The following is a 21,893-nucleotide window of genomic DNA, read 5'->3' as shown; positions in this document are numbered from 1 at the left end:
ATATCGCTCAAAAACAGTCACTTTCAAAAGCAATAATGAATTCTCTACTCGTCGTGCGGTAGTCGCACTTTTCTTATATGAGTTGCTGAACAAATGTGTACTTTTTTACGGTGAGGTGCCCACAATAATTTGAAGATATGACTCAACAACGAGGCACCTTATTTCCATACCCGTTTTTTTTTTTTTTGTCATTCACTTTTTCTAAATGTATATACGCGTACGACGTATACGCGCAAAAATTTCTTGGCGGCGTGCATCTGACACATGAATTTCTTGATGACAGATTGGACTTACAATAACTGTAAGTGGTCGCTTTTGTTAGCTATGGACGTGTTTCCGTGAAGTCCAGTCCCCGTGAAATTTATGAGCGTCCACCTAAAGCGTCGCTGTGCCACACCTAGATGAAAGCCAGTCAAGTTATGTAGGTGCGACAGTCACGCTCTGCAAAATCACTACCTCCAGTGTAAAACAACTTAGATCCGTGTAAATGTCACCCAAATAATACCATTTCACTGATGTACGACACCAAATTTGCCATTCTGCGAATGCGCTCTTGGAACATCCGCGCGGTATACAGGGCTAACGGTTCGCACCAGCCCCTGCAGGCCGTGTCGCTCATGCAATTGGTATACCGATTGTCTCAGTGTGATTTAGTTATTTTAGGAACCCACCACGGTGGCTGTTGTTCTGCTGAGCCGAAGGATTGAGCCCAATGACGCGGGTTCGATTCCAGGCCGCGGCAACCGCTTTTTTTGCGGGTGTGGAGGCGAGAAGCGAAAATGCCTGTGTTCGAGATTTCGGCGCACGCTAATTAGATCCCCAGGTGGTCAAAATTAATCCGGAGCCCTCTACTACGGCACGCCTCATCGCCTGTGTAGCGTCGGCGCGTGAAACCTGATAATCAGTCAAATCAGATGCTTCAGGGCGATTTTAACACATCATTAAACTTAAAGTGCAAAACACAGAAAGCCGCGCGCAGCTTTCACCCTCGACTGCGTTGTCACGCATGGCCAGCTATCAGGCTGTTTTTGTGAGTATTGTACAAATGCCAGTCGGGTGCGTTTTTGTCCACGTGCATGCCGCATATATCCAGGAAACTGACTGAATACAGCGCCTGCTAATTAACCCAACGCGCGCATGAAACGGACGGCGCAGCATTCTGACGTCAGTACATACGAATGAGAACTTGGGTTTCATTGCCGTGTGTTATTTCGCACTAATTATTTGCTGAATAAACTGGAATTACTACAAGAAAATAACTTTTTATGCCGTCATCAAATAGTATCGAGTTTACTCTGCTCCGACTTCGCTTCCTCTACACTCACTTCACCATGTACATCCCAAATTTTACGCGGCCTCTTTACAACGCATGTTCTTTTGGGGAACCTGCACCATATGGAAAGACAAACTGACCGGGTATACTCCGTGTTTTTCATTCGACGCGTGTTGACCGTATCTTTAAGAAGTCCGCGCAGATGCACCTTAATACAGCTTTCTTTCATACCTGCCAGAAAACAGCACCCACAAATGTCTTCCCAACTTTCTTTTCCTATTGTTGAAACATTGCACGCCTTTCTTAGGTAGTAGATTACGGCTGTATTATAAAAAGGTAATCGTGAATCGACAAGGGAAACTTCCAGTTCCATTTTGCTAAGTTTTCACAAGCATCTCGCACTGTTAACTTTCTGCCTTAAAGGAGTACTGAGACCAAATTTTTACTTCATGTTTTTATTGGTTAGGTGTAATAGGTGTAATATTTGGTATACGTTGCCGTGAAGGGGTATTCTAGCGATTGCGCAATTGAAATGGCGACCTTCGGAAGCGTATTTAGGGCCCCTTTAAATCATGCATGGCCGGGTTGTTTTTATGTTGCCGCCTGTATATCCTTAGACAAAAATAATCTAGATAGAAGGCTCAAACATTTTCTTGTTGCTGGATTCTCATAACTGCTTGAAAAAATTAATGTACTGGAGAAATTTTATATGCAAGCTACTTCTGTGCAACTATGACGTGGGAGTGCGAGCCCTACATGTCGCCAGCTAATTACAATCGTATGTGTTTTCCCTTCATGTTGCCGCAGTAATTACAGTTGATTAATGAAATGGATTCAAACCCAAAGTTCATGTTCTTTAAATTGCCCCCCTTCATGTGGAATTTAGTCATTTTTATAGCCCCTCTGATCAGCGAACGTTCCAACTAGTCCACACCTTGCACCCTTGTTTGAAATAAAAAACATAAAGTGGGCTGTTTTATATTTCAACTTCCCCATAGACATTTCACCTACCTCGAGCGCAAAAGTCAGAGCACCATCATATTGTAACATATAAGAAACAATAAAACAAAACAAAGACCTAACCCTGGTGAACCTTCCAAGTAACCTGAAAACTAACTTCCCCATTTTCGCTTTTGTTCCCTTTTATTAGCATTGCACATATATCTTCAGATTTTCCCTGGTGTAATTTTTATTCATAAGAGGCTCCAATGCATCGAACACTTGTCGCGTTCTGCTTGGCGCCAAACGAAATACAGGGCGCCAGGCGTTCTCAGAAACGGGGCGGGGTGTAGGGAGGCACGCCGTCTCGCGCGTTCCTTTCTTCCTACATGCCTTATTTTTTTTGTTTTCGTCGTCGCCCCGTCCCTTCTAGAGAGAGTCGCAAAGGAAGTTTTAGCAGCCGAGCGCGAAGTGAGGGATGACCGTAAAAAAAAAAAAAAAAAAAAAAACACCGAAAAGAAAAGGCTTTCGTCCTTGGCCAGCGTACTACCCTCCTCTCACACGCGCACACGTGCGCGCACCTCGTAGCGGTCCCCTCCTGCTCCTCTGCGCTTGGCAGCCGTGGCTGCCCTGCGTTGGGTTGGGGGAGAGCAACGAAAAGCGCGCGCTTTTGCAGAAACGAGCGCGCTTTTGCAAAAACGAGCAGCCCTCTTGACAATCAAGCGGAATGGAGAAGGCACCAATACGAAATTTTGTTGTGTGGCCGCATGTTACGGCGAATATTTGTGGGCTGGAAATTAAGTTCATAGCAACCAACCGGTGAAGGTAAGCGCTCGTTTTTTTGAGCTCGCCTCATTCTTTCGAACGCAGTTTACTTCGTAAAAGAGCGGGAACAAGACTGCCCTCCCGTTTCTAGCTTCTAAGCATATCCTTCTTGCTTTTGTGAATGCGTACGTTTGTAAACGGTGGAACATGTATTCAGCGCTTAAATTGTATGGAAAGAATTTAATGCGAAATGAGGTGGGCGCTCAGTAGATTTTTTGTTGTGATGCTGAAATCGAGTGTAGGTTCTGCAAGAACCTTGATACGTACAATTGGCTTTTAATTTACTTCTTGCCACAGCTGCTAACGCACGCGAAAAATAAAACTAATAAGTTTAACTTCGTTGTCATGTTTAATTTCACGCGAGTTTCAGCGGAATGCTGTTCCAGAACACTATTTAGCGTTGCAGTTAAGCCATGTTATCAGCTGCTTATGCTAACCATCTTACGATGTAAAGCAACGCCTTAACGTCTTTGTAGTATTCACAGACTTTCCATGTGAAAAGCTGGTGTTCGTCGGATGCTGATAACTTTAAAGAAAATGGCATACGAAAAAAAAAACAGCTCATTGCCAGTTTTAAGCACATTTTTCGAGAGCAAACGGTAAATTTAAATTAGGCAACCAAGGAAATACATGGTTGTAATTTGTGTAATGTTTCCATTCTTGACAATAGCATGTTTTCTAATTTTTGTTCGTTGTGTTTTATGTCTATGGGCACTGAGGCAATTATCGTCTTCTTTCAATTAATATTGCCGACGTGCCACGTCGTCATCAGTTGGTCGGCTTCTCTTGTTAATTGAAAATTCTCTTGCACGCTGTCTGAAGACTTTTCACTTAATTACTCAATGGCCTGTAAAGAAAGCTGTGAGGTATTTTCTACAATTAAGTACTTTTGTCCTTTTCTGTTTTCCAGGAATGCTTGAGAAACCCACTCATGCGATGTGCGTGTCATAAATTTAGTTGACACAGGCATTAGAAAAAGTTAAACAAGCAAGACAAACTGGAAAGTGGAGAGGCCTGTTTTGCTATATTCCTTCCTAAAGGTAAGATTTTCCCCATCAGCTAAAATTTGCTTCACTTCAGTTTTCTGCACCACTTCCGTTTTGTTTTCAGAAATGCCTTCAGTTTTACCAGCACCACAAAACTGACACACGAATAAGCTCATCTGGCAGCAAACGTCATCCGAAGTGCGGGTGAGTTTTTGGGCACCCTATGTGTTACAGCAGTGCCCTTTTGTTTGTTTTCCAGGAATGGTTGTAAAATCTCATCTGAACTGCCAGTACAAGAAAATCGATGCGGCCATATTGTATACCAAAATTCCTGGTGTTCTGAGAGGTGAGATATTGTCTATGTTGTAACAACTTTGTAAATTCTAAACTACAGCTTTCGTTCATTTCGCAGAAGTGTCGCAGTAACAACCCAATACTGGGTTCATGGCCGTCAAGTATGTCATCAAATTGACTTGTCAAGACAAACAAGCAAGCCCAGGAGGAGGAAAACGAAGACGTCGTCTGAAACAGCGTACTTGCGAAATTCAAGGCTTTAACAGAATTGTTCATAGTAAAATAAAACGCACATGTCCTTTCATCTTAAAGAGTGTCAATGTTGTTATTTACGCTAGCTGCATGTTCCTTGCTTTAAAATTTCGCTATTTATTAGTTCGTTATTTTGCCGGACTGCCTTAATTGTGTGTGTTGATCAGTGTATGGATCAAATGTATGAATATACAGGTCTAAAATACCGGTTTATACCTTTCAGGAGTTTATGCAGACGAGGTTTGAACTGCTCGCTTATCATGCCGTCAACAATCGCCTCTCTAGGAAAAAGTTAACTTATATTATTTTCATCTAGTTATTGTTGCATGTATATCTGTAACTGTAAGTTACCTGTACATTGCTGCAATATTATTGCTTCGTAAGAGAAACATTGCTTGAACGTCATATCAACAGTGCTCGGATGTGGCCCTCGTGGTGAAGAAACGTATCTATAAAGTCGCGGTAACGTTGTAGGAAGCATCGCTTGGACATTAAAGCGACGTTTTCTAAATGTTACCCGCACGTTTGAAATATGTAGTTGGAAAGTTACTGCAAAATTGCAGCAATGTTATTGCAACTTCATAAAAACATTGCTTGAACGTTGAAGCAACGTTCCTTGTATGCTAACTGCATGTTAAAAGCGTAGATCTAAAGTGGCTGCAAGATTGTAGCGATGTTATCACAACGTATGAATGGTACAGTGATATGCTTAAATGTGGTATGCACGTTGCAAAAATGTAGGTGAAAAGTTGCTGCAACGTCATCAAAAAACGTCTCATAAACGTTGTTCAAATGTGTCCCGCACGTGGTTGGAAGGTTGCTCCAATAGTGGAGCAACGTTGGCGAACGTCAGAAAAACGTTATCCAAACATTAGACCGACACCCTTCAAACGTTGCGCCCATGTTGGAGCAATGCTAATATCATGTTGACGCAATGTTTCTGGGCAACATTGCACGAACGTTAAAAAAAGCGGACATTAGCCACGTTTTGGCAACGTTAAGGGGAAACGTTGCAAAAATGTTCCGGCAACATTCTGTGCTACCAGGGATGTATTCTAAAAAATCGGGCTTTTGCAGGTGCAGAACGGCGCAGGTCTCTGAGCCCCAAAAACTTGAAGAGAAAGCTGTTGTCGCCAGAGGGTACGTAAAAAATGTAAAAGCACATTCATGTATAAGGAGCAAATGTCCTTCAAGATACAAATGTTGTGAGTATCATGTTTAAACATATCACTAAACACTCAATGTTTTTTTAGTACAAGAGTGGTGTCCCATTTCATCGGTTATTCTGTTGGACTGTTAGTTAATACCCTAGTGGCTTCTGGCCCCCTCATTTCCTTGATAGCTACCACTTGCTTTGACTTTAAGTGAGTGGTTTGAATTTTTAATGACTACTAAGAAGTCTATATTCAATCAAGAAAACTTTTTGCGGGCAAATATTCTTTTCGTTGTGATGTGTTAGTACGTCTTTAGGCACATTCTATGTGAAAACATCCCGTTAATGTGGGTAGTACTGTGTGACACCTTTGCTCACATTGCTGAATGGCCATGGGCTTCTTTTTTACTTCTAGTTCACAAAAAGTTATTTTTGAAGCTTAGTATTAGTCACAAGGGAGCAGTATCACTGGATATGCAGTGATACTGCTTCCTTGTGACTTTATGATGCAGTCAAAATGTTTTGAAATGGACTTGGCAGAAATGACTAGCAGTGACATTGTGAGGCATGGTTAATTGCCGCTGTTACAGTCAAGCCACAAAAATGCTCTTTCCAAAGCTGAAGGAATCCTGATGTCTGATTTTGCTGCTATTTTGAAGTTTCTGCTTAGTCGGTACCCTGGTGGTATTCATTTCTCTTGTAATGGTTGGGCTGCCTGTGAGCTCTGCCAAATAGTTTAGTATTGACTACAGTCTACGGCCCGTTACAACGGACTCCCTTAATCCGGGAAAAGAGTCCGCTGTAGCCAAAGTATGCAGTATTTGACGGGGCAAGTGGGGGGGGGTCTATATTATATGAGCGCAAAAGTGGCTACTTTAACCGATATTGCATATGCATAGTACAGACACTGTTCTTTCTACACGCCTGCAGCACCTCTGCACAGTGTTCGTGCGAGGGCAAAGAATCATCTAAACACCATTCCCAAAGCTTAGCACCGGCACTTGGCCTAGCGCATGCGGTCAAGTGTGTAAAAACACATGGTAAGCTGAGCCAATAACGCAAGAATTTAACTAGGAGCAATTATGAACCAGATATAAAAATCAGTCTGATGAAATATAAGTCTGAAATAGTATGATGAAAAACAGCTGGGAAATGAAAAGTTAGACCGGTTGGACTGGGCACAACCACTGGCAGATATGGGAACCAACGCCCTACTTGAGGCATTTCTTAACTTTTTCACCGAACGGAACAGGAACGATGCATGCATGTGAATAATAAAGACTGAACCTCACTAAACTCGAGTTCTTTATTACATAAAAAGACTGTGAAGAGGGCAGACTCGACTACGGGCGCACCAATTTGTGTATTCGATAGCGCTGTTGTTCGATCTCACTGGAGTCGCGTTTATCGGCAGTGGCCTTGTTCTGGTCAAGTGGACCGTCTGCTTAGACAAGCCTGTACTTCTGGCGATGTACTTCTGGCGATGTCAGCTACCCTAGCCACTCAGGCCGTCAGTCGCACAAAAAAAAAATGGTCACTGGCACAGGCTGAGCTTGGCGGCGGCAATGACCCATTCTGCATTGACAGTGTTGTCAGATGTAATTTTCTCACCAAAATACACAAAGGGAAAGGATATCGGGAACCAGCACTGTGAAAGTGCACTATTAACATTCCATCAAAAGAATTTTCGTCCGAAATTTAATCCATTGTAGCCAATAATCTGGTCCGTTATGGGTGGAGTAAATTCAATTAAGAATGCATGGGGACCTAATAAGCAACAGAAATGGTCTGTTGTAACTGAATTCCGTGTTTGCCGGATCTGCAGTAAGAGCGTAGATTGTATTTTCTTTGCACAGCCTTGCTCAGCAGCAACTTGCCATCGCAGTATTGGTGCGCGTCCTTTTCCTTATGTTGTGATCAGAAATAGGGCTTTGATAGCAATGTTGTGCGTAATTCGAGGGGACAAAGTGATGGTGGATTGTGAATTTTATGGCAGGTAAAAGTGAAAAGTTCAAATGAAATTGTCTGGAAAATATGAACAATGGATGGTTGAACCATGCCGTTTATCCAGTAACCTTTGTTTGCCGGTTAAATTCCGTTTCAGGTTTAGCTTGATAAAAAAATACTGGTTCAAATGCTGGTTGGCTTGTGGAAAAAATACCAGGTTGTGGTTCTTGTTTCGGTTTCCATTTTGGCTGGGCACTCTGATGCACATTACATTTCTCATGTGTGAGTGTGCGAATATTATAAATGTAATGGAAAGAGAACAAAATGGCATGTCAGGTCTACTGTGTAGTAGGGACCAAACTAGTTTGAGCTTAACTTTTTTAGAAGCTTTGATATTTTTCTTTAATTTTTCTGTTAACTGCATATGCATGTTGCAAAATGGTTCTCGGCCGCACATTGTACTTTTTTTTCCCAGAATTCCAGTATCAAGTGCTGACCAGGCTGACCTTGCTACGCATGGTGCAACAGCAGCACGGGGAGCTGCTTATGTCGCTCACAGAGAGGATGTCTAGAAGACACCAGCCTTCAAAGGAACCAGCAATGCCCAGATCCCCTTTCAGGGACTACGAGTCCCTGAAGAGGTTTGACACCACTCTGACTGGGCCAAAAAAGGAAGCTTTGGTAAGAAATAGCAATTCTGCAGTTTTTATAGCTCATTTAATATAGTAAAGTTGGTAAATGAGCACTTCGGTTTGGTGCATTGGTTTATTCAATATAAATTTCACATGTACCACAAACAAGCAAAATGAGCTTATATTCCAATGGTGAGCACTCCTTCATAGCAGCTTTAATGTTTAGAATGACTTTTTCTTGCCTTCATTAGCTGCCAGCTTGAATCAGTGTCATGCTATTTGCAAGAACAGGGCTTGCACCTTTTAAAAGATTGCTCAACCGTGTAAGCTTGTGGGGGTGGGGAGAGAAAAACGCGCAAAAAGCTTCCATTCACACTAAAAAAAAAACAGCAGTTGCATGGTACTATATTGGCTGCAACCTTCATCTTCATAATCATGTAATTGCCCCTGTGCTCCCCTGGTATTTCTTAGGGGGCCATTAAAACAGTTTCCTACTAGTTATGTGCCAGAGATCATTGCCACCAAAGTCCTAGCCTGTGCAGTACAGTGTCTGGATCCTTTGTGCAGACTACAGTACTGGGGGACAACTTTCTGTGCCAATGGAAAGGAGGCTACAGGGGAGAGCAAACTTCTTTGTGTTACTGCGCCAATGTATTGACTGATAAATTGGTTTTGAGTTCAGTTCTGGCATAACAGATATGCATTTGCTACAGATCATTTCCTTGTATGAGATCCGTAGTTGAATGCACTGAACCACGCTCACTGATGCAGGCATATTGGCATCTCCTCCCCTACACCCCATTTGTTTCTCAATACAAGCCAATGCTTTTACTGGAGAACTCGGAGCTACTTAATCATTTACTGTACGGATGGTAGCGTCCAGCTCTGTACCATCAATGAGTTAACTTGAATTATATGTAGTTTTGAAGGCATTCTCTGATATGTTAACTCTTCTGGGGCTGAAACTGGGCAGTACCACAGACATGCAACGTGCTTGAATAGTACAGGCATGGTATAACGAAAGAGCAGCACGCACCCACTATGGCACGAAGTAAAATCTCATTTGGATTGTGTTGAGTGCGTTGAAGGTGAAACTGTCATACCGCTGCACTCTTGTCATTACACAACTTCAAGTGGTCTTCCAGTTGCCAAACGAAGCCGTTTTCAAGACCTTCGTCTTGAGACATGCGACCGTAGGCTCACTTACGCCAGCTTACGCCAGGCTCATTCGGCTAACCGAATGAAATGCGGAAATGATGGAGAGTCCCAGTTGCGTCAGTGTCACTTGGGCCCACATTTTGCAGGCCACTTGCTTCGTTTGTTTTGACAGCTTATTGTTCTCAAGTAAATTCAGTGGGGTGAAGAAAGTTTCGAGCTGCTGTATGGGAAGAAAGCTGCTGTCAAAAAGAACACTGTTTTTTTTCTCCTGACCAGAACCTATGCGATGCCAGTGGCAAACACGGCAAACAAGAAGCCCAAAAATCTACATCACTCTACATCATCTACTCTATCACTTTATTGGCAATATCTATTGAAGGCTAAAAAATAAGCACTGTTTTTAAATTGCTTAGATTATGCCCACCAACATATTTTTGTTGGACTGCGTCCAGCTGCGCAGCAAAACAGTGTCGTTCGGCTCTGTAGTTGTTACTGCATTGCACAGAAATTTGTCCACGAGTTGAGGGTTATAAAGCCCTGCTCCCCTCAGGCAGGAGCAGTTGAGATAGTTCTGTGCAGCTTGCTTCGTTTCTGCCTGTGAAAAGGTGAATATTTTGCTTTGCTGCATTTAATGAGAATGTAGCTTTTAGTTTGAAATTGGTGTGCAGGGCAGAACAAAGGAAAGGAGAGAAACCGTAAACCATGTAAAAAGCCATTAATACAATATTAAGAACCTACATCAAGACCAGGACATGTAATGCTGTCAAATAAAGGTAGCATGATGGAACGATGCAGTGAGAGTGAAGGGTGATGGAAAAGGTATTGTGTCAAGGTTAAATATGCATTAGGTTTAATGAGCAAGTTACGTGAATATTGTAACTTCAGTAATAAAGGTATTCATGTTAAAACAGTGCGCTTTTTCAGGCTCTACAGTTCATACTTTTATTTTACATTTTGTGAGCAGAATTGTCGTTACCGGGGGTATCATTTTTTCAGTACTTATCTCTAGTCTCTCGCCTACGAGCCAGGTACACAGAGGGCAAGTTGATTGATTGTGGGGTTTCAGTGCACTGAAGCCACATGTGGGCTATGAGGTACGCTGTAGCAGGGGGAGGCTTGGGATTAATTTTACCTGCCGCGGTGGCTCAGTGGCTAAGGCGTTGCGCTGCTGAGCACGAGGGCGCGGGTTCGATTCTCGGCCGCGGGGGCCGCTTTTCTGATGGAGGCAAAAAGCAAAAACGCCCGTGTGTACGAGATTTCGGCGCACGTTAAAGATCCCCAGGTGGTCAAAATTAATCCGGAGCCCTCCACTACAGTGCGCCTCATCACCTGCGTTGCATCGGCGCGTTAAACCCTACAATAAATCAATCAATTAATTTTGACCACCTAAGGATATTTTATGTGTGCGGACATTTTGACACACAGCTGTTTTTTGCTTTTCGTCTTCATCTGAAAAGCGGCCACTCTGGCTGGGATAGGGCATAGGGCGTAATACAGCAGCAAACGTTTTCTGTACGTATTTAATTCCTCTGGTAGTGTCTAGATGTCCTCCTGAAAATTCCCTGCATAGTTCTCAGGTCACAGCTCTATAACCTGTACAGCTAAGTTTTTTTACAATAGTGCATAGACCACTTACAACGTATATTGTGGGATTCACAAAAATACACAAACTATGTGCAAATCGAACCACTCGTGAAACCTACCTTTGAAGCATTTTATTTACCCTTACCTGAACCGAATGCCACTCAAAAACAAACATTGTGCTTATTTCAAAAGTTTGTCTTCACAGCAGGCTACGCAGGAAAGTAGGAGAGAATTGGTAGCTGTGTGGAAAAAGTCGCATGGTTTTTTCATGCACATTGGAGGCCACTGGCAACTGCATCATAGCAACAGCACTGCAGGCTGACCCGTCAAGGCACTACGTCTCTGAGCCGCCCAGCCAGTACCGAGTGGTCAGCCGAAGGAGACAAAGCAGATAGCAGTGGCAAAAGAGATTGTGGAAAGAGTAGCATGTGCGTGCAAAACATTAGCAAAAAGGGGCGACCTGCAAGAATAGCATAGCGGCTTCACCTAAACACGACGTCACAGCCTGTCCTAAGCTTTCCTTTCCTCCATGCAGCAGGCACTGCTGCATGAAGTTTCAAAATGCTGAACGGGGCTTAGCTTTTTATATATATTCATTTATAGAAGTGTATCTGCAGTGTATTGATGTTTGGAAGTCCATGCACCATAGCACCAAAAGCCTGGCTAGTACCGTGGGTGCACCATGATCAGAACACAATCTTTTACTTTCTTCTTTTTCTTTCTTCCCCCCCCCTCCCCCGAGGTGTAGGGTAAGGTTGGAGTTGCCATGCGGCATAAAGTGAAATGTGTGAATTAAAGCATTGCCTCTTTTTTTTTCTGTGGTGTAGCTTGAGGAGAGGAGCGTGTGTACTGTGTCAGATGACTGGTTCCTCTTTTTTTTTTCTTCTCACCAATCAAATGACTTGCCAGCTGCTCCAATCACAATGGGTGCCTACAGAAAATGTATTATATTCCAGGCGAGCACCTCTTAATTAAACAACGTACAGATGCATTTATTGCTACAGCAGGTGATTTAGCAGTCACTAAAACCCCCGTGTTATATCTCGTTACACATTGAAAGTCACTGGTGTGCAGTGGAGTAAGCTCGAATGAACATTACCCTTGATTTCTGTATCACACCAGTGTTAAAGGCTGTATTAACAACACAGATTTTCCTGTACCCATGCCTAGATTGAAGAACTCTCTAGCCAGGGCGGCTCAACAGCGGCAGTTTGTGCAAGGCGCCTGCTGAAGTTGCTGTTGGCGGACAGCTTAGCCATGGAGTTTTCATGGTTTGGCAAGAAGGGGAAACACTCCTTTTCCCAGCTGCGACTGGCACCTTGCATTGTGTGTAAGTTGATGTCTTCATGTTATTACAGACATCAAATTCTTTCACCAGACAATGTATAGTGCCCCAATTTCTATTGTCAGTCACATACTGTGCCAATGTCAGCTGTGTTGACAACCGGCAGCTTATTACTTTTTTTTTGCTAGAAGAGGTATTAAATTTGTCTGAGCCTTTGTAGCACAGAATTGTTACCCCCCTTTCCGACTGTTATGGCCTGCAACCATTTTGGCAGTTTCGGGCACCACGTTAGAGATCCCCAGGTGCTCAAAATTAGTCTGGAGCTCTACACTACGGCGGGCCTCATTGCCTGTGTTGCATCGGCACATTAAAGCCTGCAGTCAAATCAATCAATCAATCAATCTGATCTTGAGAATGGATTCAAGCAACTACTTTAATATCGTGAATTTCTGTAGTCATTTTTTTTGACGGCTCAATTTTTTAGGTGGGTGTTATTGCCTTGGTAGACTTCTAGAATTTGGAGGTTCATCTAGTTTAAACACTTTAGGCTTTAGAAGCACGCAATTTATTGCAACCTAGATGCAGTCATTGTGTGTACAGCAACTGACGTATTTTGCACTGAGCGCGCTACTGAATGCAAAAGAACTTTTTTAGAGGGACCATGAAGACAAAATACACGTTTTGTCCAACAGGAAAACTGACATCAAGTTGGATACCAATTTATATCAAACTTCGAGGAAATTGCGATGTTAATGGGAACAGAAGAGCTGGTGGGAACTCCCGAGCCACTCTCCAGCGATTTCGTTGTGACGTCAGGGAATTGTGTTTGTGCAATAGGGGCCAGCCCAAGCCAGCACCAAGGCACATTACTGCGCATTGGACTGGGGCCGGTTTGAGCTAGTCAATTAAATGATAATGGGCAGTTAACACACTGATATGTTCTTAATGCATCCCCCCCCCCTCCCCCCCGCCTTATGCTAACTTCGTGTAGCCCAAAATTTAAAAGTTCTTCAGTATTTCTTGCATTTTGTCTTTTCAAAAAGGTGTATTGTGGCTGAAATGGAACTGAATGGGTCACTGGACACTAGTTCTTGTAAATAGAACGAATCTTAGGGTTCATGGCCCTTTTAAAAGTGTGGCGACACTGTGGCCATGTGGTCAATTTGTGGTTTTGATCTGAGAAATTTCCAGGGCTATGTTTCAACTGTAAGTGAAGATTTTGATGTTGCTGTGGCACTAATGAGAACTAATGTATCTTTTTGCACAGCTGCTGTGAAGTCTTCGCATGGTGCAACTGACTTTGAAGTTGAAGCAGCTATACGGGAATGGCTGCGTCATGCTCCTGCCAGGCACAGGCTTGCGTCAGTAAAGGTAACAATTTTAGCTCTACTAGCCAAGGGTTCTTTTGCGGCTTGCAGGACAATAAATTCCCAACGCAGCAAAGGGAAAGGGGGTGCGGAGGGTTTCACTCACGGAGCACACTGTAGATGAGGCGGCGAATTTACCCAGCATGGTTTTGTCATCTGCTTAACTGACCATTATTTTGGGCCTGTTTTCGTGCAGCTTTGCGTCCATTGCACACTTCCTTTGCACGGCTTGAATAACTTGTTCGACAGCACCTCCTGGGTAACCTTTATCCGACTGAATTAAGTGGTCGTACGGCAAAGATGCATTAAGGATTGGTTTGCAGGGTGAAAAACGAAATGTAGAGGCCACATACAGACATCTGGCGCTATAAAAACACCACCTTTTGCGCACTGCTTGCCACGAATGGGAGAATAGGACTGTGTATTCTCTATTGCTGAATACCAATTTGGTTGTGTTCTAAGAGGTAGTACGAAAGGCAAAAGGAGCAACTGGTTCTGATAAATAGAGGATATAAAAGTTTCCTCAGCTTTCTCGCTATTCTCAAACTTAATAAAAGAACTGTTGTTTACATCGGTATAAATGGAAATCACTAAGCCCACATGCCGAATTGTTTCGCTGTGTGTGCTTGTTGTGTGCAGTGGTGTAGCCTCTAGCTAGCGCTTCAGGATAGCTAGGTTCCGCTGTCTCACCCTTCGAAAGACGCTCCTATCCGTCTTCTTTCTCCCGACTCACGGCCAGGCTACAGCGGTGGCGTCCGCCGCTGTAGCCCGCCCTTGGCCGATGCTGCTGCTGAGTTCGGGACACCACCTTCAAAAATTTCGAGTAATGGCTGGCAGAATGTCTGGTTTCACTCTTTGTAGAGCCACGTGTGTGAGTTCAAGTGACGTGAGATGGGCAATTGTTTTGGGTGTCGTTTAAAGCTTTGCTTTACAACCACCTTCACACCGTGGACTGGAGCCATTTTTTTTCTCCCAGCACATTTCCACCATCGACCAGATTTAGGGAGAATCCCGAAGGTGGAGTAAGTTTCTGCAAAGGAAAGTTTGACATCCACCTCAATGCAGCGTACGGCTACAAGGGAAAGCTATACAGATTCCTCAGAAACATCGCAGTTGAAGAAAAATTCATCCTGTTCCAGGATGTGAACTTGGAACCACCGCTTCACCGGAGCAGTTGCTCTACCAACTAAGCTAACCAGGGAGGCTAGTTGTTTGTAGCATAGAGTTTCTCAATATCACCTAGAGCAGAAAGTGTCGCTGCGATCGCACTCCGCCATGGGAATTGTGAGTAGTGTGCGAATCGGATTGGCACCAAGTGGCTAGTACAAAGGGCTATGGATAAGGCTTCTCGGCTCTGAAGTGCTTGTTAGTTCTGTTTTGCGGTGTGCTTTTCTGTTTTTGGGATGCCAATTTCTGGCATTCAATGGCTATCACAGATATGTCTAAATAACAGCGTGATTAGCACTCAACGCATGCTCGCGTTAGCGGCGAGCTTCTTAAGATGAAGGGTGACCACATGCTGTGACGGCGATAAGCGATGCCAAAAATGTAACTCAAAAGGTACAACAGCAGAGTGTACTGGGTGACAGCGACAAGCGAAAAAAAATTAATACACTGCCGCCAATGTCCTCTGTCGTCGTTGCTCGTCGCTACAGTTCACTGTATCACCGCTGCCGCTCGCTCGTGGGCTGCTTCTGGACGGCTAAAAGCGAACGAAGGTCCCAGCGGCCTGTTATATGCCGCTTAATACTGCTTGCCGACGCCGCCGCCCACACTACAGCCACTAAATAAGCTACTCTAGCCCACACTATCCGTTTTCTGCACACATTCAGTTATGATTTTCGCATCGCTCGTCGCCGCCGCTGCGTTTACTTACCCCTGGAAGCATGCGCTGCCTTGGCCAGGTTCAATGAGGCAACATACATAGTTACTCGACAAGCCAGTATTTATTTGCCATTTAAAGCGTTCATTCAATTTCGTAATGCTTTGCGCGCGTGCTTGAAGACTCACTCGTGGTAATAGGCTCCGCCTATGAGTTTATTTATATCTGCTTGGACAAAACAAATACGACGTGATTACATAATTCTTGCATCTCTATGTTGCATCTGCTTCACCTGCCAAAACACATAGCATACGATAATAATACTGTATTGAGAGGAAGCAAGAACACAGTTTAAAACAATCTAAACAATTTTTTTAGCTAAATCTTTGATATTACAAAAAATCATAGCAAACCTTACCCAGTTTGAAGTATGTAATATATTTAAAAATAAATCTGGAACGGCCCGCTGTATCTGGTGGCGTCAGCCGAAGGCAGCACTTCTGCTTTTTTTTTTTTCTTCATAACCCCCAAATTTGTTTTGAAACATAAGCCCTCTAACACAGTGTCTTATACAAAATAAAATTTGTTAACAGCGGCACTTTTGGCAGCAATTTTTTAAACAAAAACTCAATTGGAGTAGCCCCAAAGTCTTTGCCGGCCATGCCACACCGAACTTCCGGCCGAACTACACACTATGGCGGCACTAGAGTGAACTAGAATAGGGGAGTGGCCCGAGCGGGCTGAGACAGCGTTGCTTTCGGCGTGCCGCGCGCCGTCGACCACCGCTAGGATGGCTAGGGGCGCTGGTGCGCGGTCTTGTAGCTAGTCAGCCGCGCCCGCGCTGTCGCCGCGGCCTTCAGACTGGACGAAACGTGGAAGGCAGTGGGTGCACGTGTGTTCGGTGAAATCGGGTGCGTTCTGACGTGTTTTTTCTAAACAGTGAGACAGTGTATTTCGTCAAGGACTGGCATGTGAGTTTATGATAGCTTCCTTGACATTTTGAGTGTGGTGTTGGCTAAGCAGCAGTGCGAACTTGGGTGCAGTGATCATTGTAAGGCTGTTGCGGCAGAGGTGAGCGCGTTTTACCTCGCGACCCGCATTCCCTTCTACATCAAAAGCATCAACAGAAGCAATTCAAAAAGACGGCAATCTGCAAAGTATGCTAAACTATAGGCAAATGCTCGTACAACTGCACAAAAGTGCGAAATAAACTGTGCCCCCACACTAAAATGTAATCTGTTCTATCTCCTTCACGTAATGTATAATATTTATATTGCAACCGGGTTTGAAACAAAGTGAAGCTGTGCCATTAGCTGTGCACAACTTTGCTTAACATGTAACATGGCATAGTTGATAGATTTGTTAGTTAACATTAGTTACTATTCTTTTTTGATAGTAATTATAACAAGAAAAAACCACAAAATAATTTGTCTTTTGCCATGATAGCCCCTCTGATCTCTGAAAAATGGTGTACTCCTTACCATATTCCGTTTTTGTGCTATGCGGTGGGTCTAAACTTCTTTTTAGGAGATGGGGGTGGGTGTCAACATGCTTATTTGCGCACATGCGCTGAATAATACATCAGAATTGACTGCGACACCTAGGCTAAAAAATTTGACACTCTTAAATGCTGCTATGCGAGCAATGATGTGTTTTTAGAACTGCGATGCTCTTCTCTGTGTAGGGACTGAACACCTGCCAGTTCGGGAAAACTAAGTAATTATCTCTCGTCAGGCGTGTTGCCTAACAGCGTGTTGCAGAGAACACAGGTGACAGTTCATTGACATTCAGGAGCGCCCGCGCCAGATATAAAGCTCGAGGTGAATCAAAATCGCGGATAGCGGATCGAACTAAGGTGGCTGCAACCAGAATAGCTCACCACATCGAGGCCGCAGTTCTCGTGAACAGCCTGGAGCAGCAGTAAGTAAAGCAAAAGTTGCGTGTGGCCGCTTAGAATCTTGCTTAGCTTCTGAATGTCTTTGAAAGCAAAAAGAGAACGCGAGAAAATTGCAGTGCATGGCCAGACGCGTAGTCTCACTGCGCTAGACCAGCTGCGAAAGGGCGCAGTCGCGCCACCTGGCAATGTCGACGCCAACCGGAGTGGCTCGGCGCTGCCGCTCGGGACACTCCCTTATTCTAGTACACTCTAGGCGGCACTCATGTAGGCGTGAGCGCCTTCGCCGAATCACGTTGACGCTAGCACCAGATTTCACTCTAGGTGAGTTAGTGAGAAACTATGATTTGTAGCGCGAGAACGAATTAATCAACAACTTGAAGTGACATCACTTCGAGCTGTTGATCAATTCGTTCTCTGTCTACAAATGACTAGCCTCTTCGTTAGCTCAGTTGGTAGAGCAACTGCTCCATTCAAGCAGTGGTCCCAAGTTCACATCCTGGACCAGGATGAATTTTTCTTCAACTGCGAAGTTTCTGAGGAATCTGTATGGCTTTCCCTTGTAGCTGTACGCTGCATTGAGGTGGATGTCAAACTTTCTTGCTGTGTGATCGTAGCTCTAGCTATCACGGGCACAACTAAAATTACATGTTTATAGTGTATCCCCGATTATGTGCCTTTTCGGTGCTACTAGGGCCACCTTTAGTGAGGTAAAGACCTGAATCATTCAGTTTGTTGGGGATACATGCGCTTGCCTTGGATTCGGAGGGGCCCATGTCCAATGAATGCCTGCAGCCATTTGTAACCAATTATTTTAAAATCAATTGCTTTACTTTCTTTTGTGGCATTCCTTGTGCCTGCCATCTCTTGGCCACGGTGACGCCAGATTTTCGGCATTTTTTATTGCTTCTGTCGCATAAAAAAAGAAGCAATGGCAACAGAGGTGCACTGGGAGGAATGACAGTGAGAACCGATGAAGGAAAGAAAAGGGAAAGAAAAAGCGTGATGTGGCCTGAAGAAGAGCATGAAGGGCACTGATATCATGGGGTGAGATGTCAAATGTTTATTTATTTATTTGTTTATTTATTTATTTATAAGATACTGCTGTCCGTAGACCAAGCAGGTTGGCAAGTACAAAGTGTGTTACATTCAAAACAAAGCATTGAATGAAGGATACAAATTTACAAAACGGTAATTAAACAAACCTGAGAAAAAAAAGAGAAAAAAAAACCACAAGAACAAGAGAACATGTCTTGACAGAAAAAAACGTGGTCTGGCCATGGCTAATTGGCTTAGCCCAGCAACCTTCCCCCCTGACAAAAGCATTCTGGTATTTTGTTGCATCCATGGTATTTTCTGCAGCTCTCACAAGCAAGTGTGTTGTGAAATACACATCTTCAGATTTTTTTTTTTTTTGCTGAGGGATTGTGCGCAGTAGCATAGTACGTAGGTAAAGGAAGTACCTTTGATTAGAAGTATTTAGAAACACCTAGGGATGTTCCAGCATATCTGAATAAAGAGGTACTTAGAGCTATTATGGGATCTATTGAGATCCAGTACAATTACAAAAAAAAAAAAACAGGCAAGTGATTTTAAGACCTCATTATTAGGCCGTATTGGAAATTTCTGTACTCATATACTTAAATTAGGTGGGGGCAGGAAACCTTGCCTCCACTGCGAGGTGACGCCTCGTGTTCACTTAAAAATAGCACTACACTAACTTTGCAAAACTTTACTAGCTTTGTAAAGCTAGCTAGTAAAGCTGTAGCTCAAGCTTTACAAAGGGCCCAGTGAAGCGCATATATAAACTATGTTTAGCTTTGTATCTCTACCCCCCGAGGTTTCTTTCATGCCCATTTGTGTCAACAGAAAACTGCCACGAACAAATAAAAGAAGTTATTGGCACCACCAGGAAACGAACCTGGGATGAATAGAAAAATGTAGAGAGAGCCCGTTGTGCTCGGCACCCACCGAGCACATCTGTGGCTTCCCCTGCCTTCTTGCTTAATGTCATGTGAGAGCATCATGCGACATCTCATGCCGCTGTACGCTGCCCATGGCACATGTACAGCTGTGTGCGGGCCTTGTGCATACGCCAAGTGTGAGTAAAAATTGGAGGAAGCTCACGTGAGCTGTGATTAAGTGCATGTCACTTGTCTCTGGTTTCACTTGTAGAGCCACGTGTGTGAATTCAAGTGACGTGGCATGGGTAATCATGTGGGTGTCATTTGCAGCTTTGCTTTACCTTCAGAGGTTGGATTGGCACGCACTTTTTTTCTGGAAGGTTACAATTGTCAGGAACTCCTTGTAAACATTTGATGGGGAGGGACCCTGGTGTACTAGGATTTTGGGGGCACACCTGAGTGCTTCCCCTCACGATAACAGCTTTGCGTAGTGTGATTACACTTTCTGTGGGTTGGTAAGACGTCTGCTATTGTAATTCTGCAAGGGATAATTATTGCTAACGCTGCAAAGAAATGAGTGCTCTTAAATATGTTGCATTCATTTTAGAAACGGGCCATTTGTTTTACTTTCACACTTCAGACACAAGCTGCAGTGTGACAGCCCAAGCCAAGACTGCCCGAGCAAAGACTGCCCAAGCCAAGACTGCCCAAGCCAAGACTGCCCAAGCCAAGACTGCCCAAGCCAAGACTTCCCAAGCCAAGGCAGCCCAAGCCAAGGCAGCCCAAGCAAAGACAGCCCAAGCAAAGACAGCCCAAGACAACCCACCTTTGTATACATTTGTTTTCATGGTGCCCTAAACAATTCACTTGAGTGGAATTATTTAGTCACGTAAATTTGTGCTCTTTTTGTAATCACCGTTCACTCATTTCTATATATCACCTTTTTCTACTCTTCCCCATCATAAACAAGGTGGAATTTTGTTGTATAAATTTGGAGTGTACTCGTAACCACCATTCAATCATTTGTGTTTCTCAGCTTTTTTGTGTTATAGTTCCCCAATCATTTCTCTGTTATTTAAGGTCACAGCTGTTCTTCTAACCATCATTCAATCACTCTGGGCTTCGAAGCTTTTTTTTTTGTTTTCTTGTTTTCAAACATTTCACTAGGTGTGAATTTTTAGTCGTGTAAATTTCTCTGGTATCTACCATTCGATCATTTCTGTGTGCGCATTTTTTTCTTGCATTGTTTTTGCAGCATTCTACTTTGTGTGAAATATTGAAGTCGTGTAACTTTTTACTGTACTCCCAACCACGATTCAATCATTTGTGTGTTTATAAGCTTTTTTAAATTGTTTTATTGGTCTCCTACCATTTTACAAGGTGTAAATTATTTAAAGCGTAAATTTCTGTTGTTCCAATAGTAACCACCATTTAATCATTTCTGTGCTTCCAAGCATTTTTAATCTTTTATGGTTCCTCAATCATATTACTAGGTGTTATGTTCATGTCGTAACTGAGTTTCCACATTTTTTCTTTGTTCCCAAAGTATATCACTTTGTGTGAAGTATTGAAGTAGTGTAACTTTGTGCTGAATTCCTAACCACTACTCAATAATTTCTTTGTTTCCAAAGTTGTTTTGTTGTCCTGCTAGTTCACTAGGTGTAAATTATTTAGTCACGTAAATTTATACTGCCCTTGTAACCACCGTACAATCATTTCTGTATATACAAGTTTTTTCTAGTGTTCATAACCATTTCCCTAGATGCGAGTTTATTTGAAGTCACTTATATTATCTGGCACTCACAATTACCACTCAATCACTTTGTTTCGTACCTGCTATTGCTTTATTGCTTCTCATTTTTTTTCACTAGCTGTGAATTATTTAGAGTTACATTAATTTGTCTTGCTCTTGTGACCATGTACCATTCAATCATTTTTGTCGTTCCACATACTTTTTTTGCTTTGTTTTCTAACCATTTCACTTAGTGTGAGATATTTTAAGTTACATAACTGTCTTGTTTTTTTAACCTGGGTTGATGTTTGCTTTCTTTCCTATTTTTTGGCAATCTGTGTGTGACTTATTTAATGTCATGCAAATGTGTGTTATTCTTGTTATAAAATCTGTACCCTTTAAGCCAAGGCAGATATATATATAGCATCAAAACTGGTTGTGTTGCAAAACCATATTGCATAATTTTGAAGTAAATATTTTACCTGAACTGTTTTGTTTTATGTGTATTTTAAAAGCTTTCTTTTGGCCGAGCTTTACAGCTAGCTTGGCAAGACCATCATTTTAATTAGTTTCTAATTGTTTCTCTGATAGTTCATTTACAGAAGGCCAGTGCAGCCGTGCTGTGTGGTCCGAACCTGGAATGCGATGACACTAGGTTCCCTTAGTGTCAAGGGCACTTGTGCTGATCAGAGCTGGTTTGCCGTTACTTGGTGCCACTTGTTTTCGATGCAACATTTCTTGTTTGGAGCTGTGATTTGTGTGCTTCTGCAAGGAGTTTATGTCAGCTTAGCTCTTCACATGAGACTTCAAGTAGTATGCAACACTTCGAAAGTGTAATCACATTAT

General features: G+C 43.1%; 1 protein-coding gene and 1 long non-coding RNA gene across 2 annotated transcripts; both read left to right on the top strand.

Moving 5' to 3' along the window:
• Positions 1-3,356: 3,356 nt before the first annotated feature.
• LOC144139114 (uncharacterized) lies at positions 3,357-4,573 on the top strand. Its single transcript, XR_013316055.1, has 3 exons — positions 3,357-4,077; positions 4,148-4,369; positions 4,436-4,573. It is a non-coding gene; the product is annotated as an uncharacterized LOC144139114 (long non-coding RNA).
• Positions 4,574-5,650: 1,077 nt separating this feature from the next.
• Positions 5,651-21,256, top strand: LOC144137970 (uncharacterized). The gene is made up of 5 exons (XM_077670003.1): positions 5,651-5,709; positions 8,145-8,350; positions 12,214-12,373; positions 13,596-13,699; positions 19,956-21,256. The coding sequence occupies exons 2-5, from the start codon at positions 8,186-8,188 to the stop codon at positions 19,971-19,973; spliced, it is 447 nt and encodes a 148-aa protein (XP_077526129.1). The 5' UTR covers positions 5,651-5,709; positions 8,145-8,185; the 3' UTR covers positions 19,974-21,256.
• The last annotated feature ends 637 nt before the right edge of the window (positions 21,257-21,893 follow it).

This window comes from Haemaphysalis longicornis, unplaced genomic scaffold (genome assembly GCF_048455015.1).
Source record: "Haemaphysalis longicornis isolate Haplotype H1 unplaced genomic scaffold, Haemaphysalis longicornis Haplotype H1 scaffold_5, whole genome shotgun sequence".
Lineage (NCBI taxonomy): Eukaryota > Metazoa > Arthropoda > Arachnida > Ixodida > Ixodidae > Haemaphysalis > Haemaphysalis longicornis.
The sequence above is the reverse complement of the archived record's forward strand: the minus strand, read 5'-3'. Positions and strand labels throughout refer to the sequence as shown.